The 11,409-nt window shown below is 45.5% G+C and overlaps 3 protein-coding genes and 1 non-coding gene across 4 annotated transcripts; 1 reads left to right on the top strand and 3 right to left on the bottom strand.

The window, feature by feature from the left end:
• Positions 1–1,375: 1,375 nt before the first annotated feature.
• On the bottom strand, positions 1,376–1,448 carry Trnaa-agc (transfer RNA alanine (anticodon AGC)). Its single transcript has one exon. It is a non-coding gene; the product is annotated as a tRNA-Ala (tRNA).
• A 700-nt stretch (positions 1,449–2,148) lies between these two features.
• Positions 2,149–5,400, top strand: LOC128712309 (uncharacterized). Its single transcript, XM_053807204.1, has 7 exons — positions 2,149–2,221; positions 2,587–3,289; positions 3,354–3,812; positions 3,882–4,295; positions 4,369–4,529; positions 4,809–4,988; positions 5,270–5,400. The coding sequence occupies exons 1-7, from the start codon at positions 2,149–2,151 to the stop codon at positions 5,398–5,400; spliced, it is 2,121 nt and encodes a 706-aa protein (XP_053663179.1).
• Positions 5,401–8,366: 2,966 nt separating this feature from the next.
• On the bottom strand, positions 8,367–9,146 carry LOC128714519 (uroporphyrinogen-III synthase). The gene has a single exon (XM_053809394.1). The coding sequence runs from the start codon at positions 9,144–9,146 to the stop codon at positions 8,367–8,369; it is 780 nt and encodes a 259-aa protein (XP_053665369.1).
• A 520-nt stretch (positions 9,147–9,666) lies between these two features.
• Positions 9,667–10,311, bottom strand: LOC128714420 (exosome complex component CSL4). The gene has a single exon (XM_053809295.1). The coding sequence runs from the start codon at positions 10,309–10,311 to the stop codon at positions 9,667–9,669; it is 645 nt and encodes a 214-aa protein (XP_053665270.1).
• Between the last annotated feature and the right edge of the window lie 1,098 nt (positions 10,312–11,409).

Below are 11,409 nucleotides of genomic sequence, written 5' to 3' on the forward strand. Positions count from 1 at the left end.
CAATTCTACTCACAACAGTCACCCTTCTCCTGTTGGGCTTCCTAAGGCAGTGATCAGTTTCAATCGTTTCGCACCCATGCGATACGTTTGCGCAACTCTATTGGGTGCGTACTAATAATCTTTTACTTCCAAGCAATGGAGACACCCTGTTGAGGGAAAAAAAATCGACGATTAAACAGCGAACGGCTGATATCAGCTTGCTTTTTTTTATGCTCATTCCCCAAGATATACACGCTGTACAGCTTGTCGATGTTGGAATGTATGCTCCCCGAGGCCTCCGAGCACGAACATGAAGGAATCCGTTGGACGTGTCGGGCAAATTCCGCAAACCGCAATCGCAACCGAACCACAAACATCGATCGGTTTCATCCCTCCCGATGGATAAAGTTGTACACACTCCGGCCAACACTCTGGAACGGTTGGAAGCACTCGCGGCGAAGGAATGGAATGTGCTCCGTGCGTTCGTGCTCCCGGACCCACCACGCCTGACAGCGTTGGGTAATTTTCCGGTGTGAAAGACTCCTGCAGGAGCTTGCCGGAAGAAGTCCCACCGTGGCAGATGATTCCATGTCCCCCTGCTGATGTCCATACACGGGGGCCCGCAGGGTTTGTTGGGATGCTTGAACAGAGTTCTGCTTTTCAATTATGCCCTCCTCACCACGGACGCCATCGGGGTCCCGCCGTAATTAATAATCGCTAATTGCCGATATTATCTCCCGGTGGATCCCGCCGCGTTACCCACTGGAAGCAGACGGACGCGACCGTTCATTTTTATATTATTGCTCATGCTCCACATGCTACCATCGGGTATGTGTCGACCTATTCGGTGTACGGGAGTGATCCCATATGCATCCCCCGCTCCCTACCAGCTGAGTCATTGTTAATGAAATTGTTGAATATGTTCAATTAACGGTCAGCCCGTGGCTCCAAACCGGGCCGAAAGATTGATGTACTTCGGGTAGGTGGTGCTGTGGTTGTTTTTTTTGTGGAGCGAAGTCAGATTTTTGATCTTCACACAACCACCGATCGTGCCGAAAAGGGTACGCGAGTAGAAGCGCATGTAAACGTTGATGCATGTGATATCGACCGTAATTTGGAACGGTTTTTTCGGGTGCCAAACAGGATTGATTGATTTGTACTTGAAAGCACTTTCAAGAGAATATACGGAGAAGGGAGTTGCGAACATGCGAAAAACATCCATAATTACAATCTGATCGACCAATCGATAGAGGGAACATGTAGCGGGTTTTTTTTAGTTATAAATTTTACTTATTAAATGAGTAATATTGAGGAATTAGTGCTCAATTCTAACGTAAATGAATGAAAACTTGTCGAACAGCATTACAGATTGTATGAAAAAAGACGACAAAATTTTTGGAGATGCCGGGTATCGATCCCGGTACCTCTCACATGCTAAGCGAGCGCTCTACCATCTGAGCTACATCCCCGAATACGAGAAAGGCGCGTTGTTTTGAACTCGGTGCTGCAAACAAACGAATAGATTTAAAAGATTAAACGTTTGATATAAACCCTAATCGATATTCTGCATTATTTTACAATAATATCGAATTTTACCATCGCTTTTCAATCTTTCAGATAGACGTTCATGCATTATTGTCATTATTATCATACAAATCAAGCCAAAATACTTAATGGGACATCTTTTAACCTTCTTCTTCTATTGATTGATAACCAAATATCGGAAATGCTGATCTGCTGTGATTTATTCTATCTATGCGAAGCTTTCCTGCTCTCCATCTTATCGCTTAACGACTGTGACGCCGATATACCAATACACAAAACACCCAGAAACAATATAAACCAACCGGAGAAAATCCACTAGACAACTAATAGACCACTTCTGCTAGCCCAACGACACCCTCTACAAACACGTACACCTTTGGCATCTTATCAACCATTGATAAGGGCCCCATCAACGGTATCGACGTAAAAATGAAGATGTTGTTTGTCGCGATAAAGTGTTCATCACCAACTTAAATCAAACCTTCATCGTTCGTGTGCAATTTAGTCTGAGTTCTACGCTGCAAGGCCCCAAACCACCCAACATGCGCATTCTAACGTGCTGGCGTGATTAAAGCTGTGAAATAGGTTTATCGCATGTGAAGCACCAAAAGGAAAGTGTGAAGAATGGCTAAAATAGCTACATCAACAAGATTGCTGCCATTGGCTGGCACTGCGACGATATTAATACTATTGTTCTGTAAGTTGCGTCATCTACTCGAGCGGTATCAAGTGGTATTGTTAAATATTGACGCAACACGCAACTTTACGAACAACAATTTGCATTATCTTATTGTAGTTAGCAATTGAATGTAATTATAGTAAAACCTAATCATAAAACAAAAAAAAATGCAAAATGTCTCCTTCGCTGTCGTCGTGTCTGCTATACTAAATGGGCAAAACCAAGCATAACCCGATAAGATAAGCAAAATCGCACATCAAAGTGTTATTGCTCAATGACGAGGTTTTAAGTGAATTGGCGTACGGACGGCTGCGTGCTCCGATCGTGTGCCCAGTGCGGATAGTTGGCAAGTGGTTTTAATTTGCTTTGTGTATTTGTTGCAGTATCGCACGTTCTCGTCGCTGCACAACAACTGGATGAGGTGAGCGAGTCTACCGATCTGCAACAACCCGTTCCGGAAGGTAAGACCTTCGATAGCACCCTGACGGATGACTACGTAAACTGTCCTCCTGAAGATCAGATCGCAGAAGAGCTACTAGAAGAGTCTTCATCACCGTCGGCAGAAGTGGAGAAAGCTGATGCTGGCCGAAAGTTTGATGACTACCCTCCAATAGTAAAGGATGAGAGAGATCGAGTCATTCGACTGCCGGGAATGCGTCCCCGAGGTGGTCCCTTTGACGAGGTAAAGATCATCGATGATCAAGCCGATGCAGAGCTACTGGACATGACGGAAAACCTGTCCGTCGATAATGCTGGACGAGTTTTCGAAGCCGAGACCGATTCACCCGACGGTTCGGGAGATGACGCAATACAACCAGAAATGCCATCCGAACCGAAAACAGCGCAAGTTATACACATTCCAATACGAAAACCCGCTATTCCAATGGATGATGATACCGACGCGGAACCCACCGAAACAGAAGGAATGCTGAAGCATCTCAAAGCGGAAACCCTCTACGATCTGGCGGAAGGGGAAACTAAAGCGCAAGGTGTGAAAAAGTTTCTGGAAGAACATCCGGAAGAAATCATTCTGGAGTCACCCAACTATCCGAACCCGTATCCTAACGTGGTTAATGATTACCGAAAGTGAGTATGCTGGAAGCAGACGATAATCGTTACCCTATCACTACGAACGTTTTGTCCACTTCAGTTTCTCCGTCGATGGTGGACGTGGTGTTCAGATCACAATCCACGATCTTGATCTCAATCCGACCACCGACTTCCTGTACATTCGCGCCGGAAACCTGGAAGCGACGGACGAGAAAGGCCCTGTTCTGACCGGCACGTACCAGGAGCCGTTACGATTTCTGATTCCACAGACGACCGTGTTCACCATTCATTTCGTCGCACAGCAGGACGCCGAGGTGGAGCAGAAACATCGTGGCTTTCGGCTGACGTACGCTTCGTTCGGTAGTCTGAACTCTCCGACGACACCGACCACGACGGAGGTGATCGTACCGCAGGAGGAGCTGCAGTGGACAACGAAGGAGATTGTCATAACACCGGCAATGATGGATCTGCCGAGTACCTGGGCGGAGATCAAGGAAGCGTTGTCCAACGCCAGCAATAAGTACATCGCGCATCACAACTTATCCTACATGCCCAGTCGGTAGGTGTTGAAGAATTGAACATGAGCAATACGCGCGTGATCCCTTACACTTGCACTCCTCCATTTTAGACCGTTCGATGTGAAGCTGCTGGCCCGCAAGTGTCCCGATACGTGGCGAAACCATGAGAACTGTGTCAGCCTGGAATATGCCGTACCGTTGCGTCCCATCTTCTACGAACCGTCGGATGATGAGGATGGGTCGGACTTTGGCTTCGGTAATAAGTTCCTGCAGAAGGGTTTCATATCGATCACCACGGTCGAAGCGACCGAACCGCAGTACGAGCTGGACGTGCAGAAGCTGGACGAGATGTGGGAAGAGTTTGGCAAAAAGGAGCTACTGCTCGCAGGGTACGAGATGTACATTATGCCGGAAAACAGTCGCATTCTGCTGACGTGGATTGGGATCAGCCTTGCGATCGTGTGCACCTTCCTGTTTGTGCTGTACATGATTTGGAAGATTGACATCTTCAAGGACTATCGCAGGTGACAAAATGAGCGTTTGGTTTTGGTGGACAACCCGCTAAATTGTGGTTATGTTTTCGCATTTTCTTTGAAGAATTTCTCGCTCAAGCCACGGCATCTCGGTGGACGATGATAAAAATGAGCTGAAGAAGAAGGAGTTTGATATCTCCATGTTCCCGTCACCGCACCAGGTCGTTCCCACGTTCTTCCCCACCGGTGATCCCTACGGTGCGCCGGAATCGGATGCACAGTACGGTAAGTTGAACGTACAGCAGTCGATCTATCGTTACAAGTTCCAAAGCTCAGTCACACCGAACTCGCTACCAATTACATTAGCAAAGACAAAAAGGCCCCACCAATTCGGGCCTAAATAATGAAGGCAATTTTCCAAAATTACACACCATTCCAGTACTACTTCTGTTTGCTTCTGGTGCAGGACAACAATCTCGCCCCAGTTCAACACCTTCGTCCAGCGCGTACGATGGTGATAAAAAGTAATATTTTAAACCTTTTTGCCACAACACTTTTTTGTAGCGTACGATAATGCGACGATGAGCCAGTGGCCGGAAGACTTCAACGATCCGCGATATCCCGAGACGGCGTTTAGCAACGGGCATCAGCAGCAGCAGCACGGTAATCAGCGAACCGGTCCAACGCGTCCCTACGAACCCGTCTCGCCGATGGACTTATCGCCCGCACCGGTTGACTTTAATGGTATGTAAAACGCGGTTGCCCAGTACCCGGAACAGGGATTCGAAAAATTGCCACCAAGACCTCCGACAACTCGTCCAGAATTTCGCACCCGCACCCAATTTCGATGTGTGTGAGATTGTTTGCTGTTACTAGGCCGGTCTTATCCTGACACAAACGGCACAGCTGAACCGTTTGTTTTTACGAAACATTTACATATCGAGAGACTTCAATATTGCGCCACGTTGTCTTTTTTTTCACTCACTCTCTCTCTTCTCGGTTTGCATTCCATTCCGATCGTCCAGTATCGCCCCGTTCCGCACGTCCTTCGGCAGGGAGCAGAAATAATCCATTTTTATCACCCCGAGGAGGAGGACCCCGTACGTCCGCCGGTAATCATCCACCGCCACCGCCCCCGCCGCCCGGTATGAGGTAATAAACTGTGGAACGCGGTTAATTAAAAATATGTGAATTAACGCAACGCGACGCTTCTGGTGAGGACCCGGTACCGGACCAGCAGCGGGTTCGAAATTTAGAGCAAAAGAGAGCAAAACAAAACAAAAACAACGTTCTCTATAAAATAAAGTAACAACCAAGAAGGACTCACAAAATGTCTTGTTTTTGCGTCAACGATAACAACATCAAGGCAGGACCGTGGTGTCATTCCCTACCCTGCCGGTGTACACAGATTAGCATGAAGTCCATTTTCATAAGGTTGATGAAAAATGCATCTCATTCGCATTTATGTCGCTGCTGTTGCTTGGCGCAGCTCGTCGCTTTCGGGGAGAAATCAATTAATTAATTTCATGACGTTAATCTACCGCGTCTACTCTCCCTCCGGAGGGGGACCGTTGCCAATACTGGACCAATTTAGACCAGCGTGGTTCAATTATTCGATCACTATGCGCACATGGGACCAAGACGAACCAATCGTACGAGCCGTCTCAATCAAGCGTGTCCTGTGTGTCCGGCCGGTTTAATTTCTTTTCGTCCCGCTTCTCGCCATCCGTGCTCGTTATACAGCCACAGTCCCACTTTATATCGTTATCAAAACACCGAAACCTTCCTTATGTTCTACCGTTCAACCCGGGCCGGGTATCGTAAACAAAAACAAAAAGTGAACCTCCTTCGAGGTACACCATTCACCACTTGCTCCTGTGGACCGAATTCGAATATAAAATTAATAATATTGATTTCGTTCATTTCTTCATTTTACGCAAATTAAGCTTCTGCCACGCAATTCCAACCATGCTCGAAGATTTGGAACCGTACCGGTTCGTCGGTGTTGGTAGCAAACATTCCCTATGATCACATTTAAATAAAGGTGAACAAAAAAACTGAAGGAAGAAAGCGGAACATAATCTGCGAAACGAGTGGCATTGCTTTGATGTGATAATGAATCCCACCCCGCCCTACTGTCTTCTAACCGGGCCCGCCCGTTCTCGGGACACGGTTGGGCCGATTTTTGGTTATTAATTTCCGTCCGTTCGTGTTTCGTGCTCCCAACCGCCCGGATGCCACTTGCGGCTTAATTACACGAAGCGCATGCGGCTCGCGAACGATAATTACGCTAATATACAATAAACGGAAATGATCATAATTTGGCTGCTGCCGATGCGGCAGTGCGCGGGGAATGAAACCGTTGCCAAGCTGTTGATTTCGGCCAAGGGGCACTGCAAGTGGTTGTGGTTCTTGCTGAGTTTGATCAAGCATAAAATTAAGCTTTGTTGCATATCGAATGCCACATTACGGTGGATTATCATTGCTTAATTTCGCTGCACTGTGACGTTGCTGGAAGGGAGCGCACGTTTTTTCGATCGAAAATGAAATCACGACCAACTAGCTGATATGGGATTGATGGTTTTTGAAGATAATCGATTGACTGACCGGTTCTCCTGCGTGCTCAGAGAGTCCTCTTGATGTCCAAAAGATCGTTAACAATGAAGAGATCGATATGTTCTACCTTATCGATGCTATCGATACAAAAAGCGACCCCCTCCGACCTTCTCAAATCGATCGTACATCAACGAGGTCATCTGGGAAATTCTCATCGATCATACATACATGTTGCAAAAAACGCCTAGACTTTTTACTATCACAACTCTCATTCATTCACAGAGTAAATTGAAAGTCAACCAGTAAACTAATTCTCCTACATCTACCAGTAAATTGTTAATTTAAAATAGATCTTAATAACATATGTTCACTACTTACAAAAAGAAAGGCACAGCCAGTTAGGGTCAACATTTTGCCACTGTTGGCATCCTCTAGTGCTTTATTGTAAACGCGCACGACAAACGTATTTTTAAACAAGAAACTAGACCAAAAAGTGTAACAATTATTTTCTATCCAGTGTGACGCCGTACGCTAATCCACGTATGATGCACGGTATGACGACGATGTGCTAATCTAAAACTATAATTTATTCTATTTTTCACTAAGAAAACAGCAAAGTAAATTTTCACAAAAATAATGTAACATATACGTCTATAAATATATCGACTACTGTAAAAAAGCAAAAGCAATCGCATAAGCAAAAACCAGCAATTGCAATGATAAGGGTAATCATTCTCGGGGTTAAAACATTGATTTAAAAAAGCCCTTTAAATTGTAACTAGTGTCCCGTTGCGGCTAGGCCGTAGTTCTCACACCGGATGCTGTGAGCCGAGGAACTTAATGTTCATTATTGTATCTTCATTTGGCTTATTGGCATACATATTCCATATTTCCGTAACGGCTAGTACTCGGTTCTCTACGTGGGAGCGTACACGATTTATCACTAAAACAGCGCTAGAAATTGACTTTACGGTCTTTTGTTTTGATGTCTATTGCTATCGACACTATGTATTAACCGTCTGCCGGTATATCAAGAGAGGAAGTTACATCAACTAAAGGTCCGTAAGAAAATTAATGTTGGACGAAGCGATGATGTAGAATAAACCTTACGGCGCTTCTTTCGCTCAGATACTATTTTTCTTTGTCATTTCTTCCCTGTTCATATAAAGAGATGCTCTGGTAATAAAAGATCTAACAGACTTTAGAAAAGAACAAAAAGGGAACCATTTCAACTAGAAGAACATACTTCTAATAAAACCCTACTTCCTTGCACCATTATTCCAACCGGCTAGTATACACTTTATAACAACAAGATATCAGTAACATTCACGATCATTTAGTTAGGTTTCCTTTGTATCGCTTAATTCTACAAGTTTTCAGCACTTCTTGGTTACTGAATGACAAGATAAAAGTACCTAAATATTATATCTTGTCTGTCTTCTAACGCTTCGTCTTTTATGCACCAACATTTAGGAAAAAAATATACACCGAAGACGGATTATTGCACTCTCTGGTAATCTGTTTTGCGGGCTCCTTTCCTTTCTTTTCATTCGCCCGGGAGTCGGTTTAAGTGTCCTGAAGCAGAGCACCGACGACGTAATCGGGCGACGGTTTCTCCGCCGTTCGGTGCACCGTAATGCCTTTGTTCTCGATCGCTTTTTTCGTGCTGGGGCCGATCGCAATGATCCGTTTGCCGGTCAGATCGATCCGATGCTTTTCAAACACGTGCGCACAGTAGTTGATACCGGATGGGCTAAAAAAGAGTAAACTGTCGATCGTCCGATCACTTTTCTCCTCTCGATCGCCGCGAAACAGTGCGACCAGGTTTCGCTCCAAGTCCCGGTGTGGTACCGTTTCGTACACTTCCACCGAATCTAGCGAGTAGCCGTACTCGGACAGCTTGTTCTGCAGCACGTCCTGTTTGAGATTGCCACAAGGAAAGAGGAACGGCATAGTGATGGTTTTGTTGTACAGATCGGTTTTGATGAAATCGGCCAAATTGCTAGCATTCCCCGAATGGTGGCCCTTCGTGTCGAGGTCAAGCGTTCGCTGGATTAGTTCCCGCGATGTCTCACCAACGCTGTAGTTTTCCAGCGTTTTCCAATCGTCCTTCAGCTTCTGGCCTTGAACCGCATCGCGGACCGCCGATATACTGCGGGGACTGGTGAAGATAAGGCCTGAGTACTTGTAAGGCGACAGTAAGTGATCCCGCAACACGTCCAAATTTTTGAAGGAAAATTCTAGCGTCGGTATGAACACGGGCACGAAACCGTGCTTCTCCAGCAGTGTTCCGTAGTTGTCCGCGTTTTCGCTTTCCGATTTCAGTATCACCACTAGCTTCCTCATGGTGCAGCGAACTGGCTTACCAAAAACCGCAACGTGTACTGCAGTTCTATGCAGCAGGGCACCCCTCACAACGGATTGCAGCTATTGGTGTTTGATTATGCGAATGAAATTTTCACGATTTATCGATGTTTATGTTTTGTTTTTGTTGCGCAGGTTTTGACAGCTGATAGGAAGAAACGATAAACAAATGCGGAATATTATCGTGGAACAATATTGCGTGTGAAGTATAGAGTAGTATAGAACTGGTGGAAAATTTTGCTTACATTACAGGACAACTTTTTTCAACGTTACAATAAGTTATTTTTGCCTGATTTTCGGAAACGGTCTTTCCGGACGATAAATTTAACTTTCAACCAAGAGCCATAAACGCGCGTGAACGTCAGATCGGCACAATGTTTACATGCAATTTAAAACTTTGTCCGTTTTCTCAAAATACATCCACATCGGAAACTATCGATTATTTCAAGCTGTTTGCATTAATTTATTCGATTCCTTAACAACTTTACCCTTGCCTTCCTCATCAGAATAGCGCTAGATTCTTTTTCAGTGATTCTCCCTTTTCTGGTAAAACTTTGGCCACTTTGCGCGGTTCTTTCACCAGCGTTACAGGACACTGCACTTCCGTCCAACAGATAGGAACCATCGGAATCGGTTCTGCACCCCAGGTAGCTCGCGAACTCGGTGATAAGGCCACCACAACGCCCAGCTCATTATCCGCCGTGGAAAGATGGAACACATTCAGCTCGATTTGATGCAGCACCCGTGCCAGCACGATATCACCCGGCCGGAAGCATTTGTGCATTTCAACCCGGTCTACCTCCGTTGCGCGAACGTCCTCTTTCCGGATGATTCCTCGCAATGTGCGATTAAGTGCCGTTTTTCCGATGCACAGGATGCGACATTTCACCATGCGGTGTTGCACCGCCGTAATCCGTGCAGTTACAATATCGCCTATGATCGGGACTGTGGCTCCACCGCCGAAAGACAGCACTGAGATGAATGTGTTCTTCTCGCGCTTTTTCATGTGAACTATACCGGCCAGAGTAGCGTGGATGTAGCCAAGCTTTTCGTATGTGCCCTCGCCGGCTACCGTGAATTCGGACGCAGCGCACAACACCTGCCCAGGCACACAGATGAGCGTTTGCTCCGCGCTTTCTTCACTCATTTCGGGAATAAATAAAACGAAACTCTTTGTAAACTGAGTTAAAATCGTACGATAAACGGCACAATGCTGGCAAACGTGATTTTGGTAAACAAACGCACGACTGTTGTTGACTGACAGCCACTTTGACAGGTGGCTGTTTCAGCGGCACAATTATTGTTTACAGCGGTACGGGAACGCACAGTGGGAATCCTACACACTTTGGAAGAGAAATTGAAATTAAATATTTCTTTCAAAACTAATACTATTTAGAGTATAACATTGTTATAAAACATGTTGAGCTCGAAAACACAGCTTAAAAGTAAATTTCCCAGTTTTTTATCTTTAAAATTATAAATTCGGCAAATCATTCACAATTGGAAGCTGCAATTTAAGGCTTAAAACGGTTCATCGTGATATAATTCTTAACCTGTTAGTTTTTTCAAACGAATTCATTCATGTAATTGATACTACTTCCTTTCGTTTCTATAACTTACAACTTTTTATTACAACTTTACAAACCACCAAGCGCCTCCTTTCAGTTTTACATACTAAACAACGTGTCTGTACGTATCAGCATGTTCCCATCCGAGAGCGACACAACACTCGTGTAACGTGCTCTCTCACTGTTTATGTGCCACGGTATAATGAACTCTCTTCAGAGCATACCCAACAATGGTTAGCATAAAACCATCACACTCCGTTGCCAGCTCAGTTCAGTCGTTGGCGGGATTCCTATCTTACCGGATCGTGGTCGTGTTTGGTGTGTCTAGCGACCGATATCAGTTGCACTGCAGTCTAGCTGTACGCTAAATAACAAAGAAAACGTGCGTGTCGCCATCCCGCGGCGCGTTTGATGCGTATCCGGAAGCGAACGCAAACCGTCATTATCATATCGGGTCATATCAACGCTGCGGTGAATCTACTCGTACATATCGGTCATATCAAAGCCTAACCACCGGGATTGATTAACCGGCAACCGGAAGCCGGCCCCCGGAGTGTCATCCCCCTACTTGTGCGTCGTTCAGTGCTGATTGGCTCGTGGTGATTTGTCAGCTGTTAACGTTTCTATGCAAAGAGACCCGCTGAGGCTGGTTTCGGATTGCATCAAACATAATAATC

This window comes from Anopheles marshallii, chromosome 3 (assembly GCF_943734725.1).
Source record: "Anopheles marshallii chromosome 3, idAnoMarsDA_429_01, whole genome shotgun sequence".
Taxonomy (NCBI): Eukaryota; Metazoa; Arthropoda; class Insecta; order Diptera; family Culicidae; genus Anopheles; species Anopheles marshallii.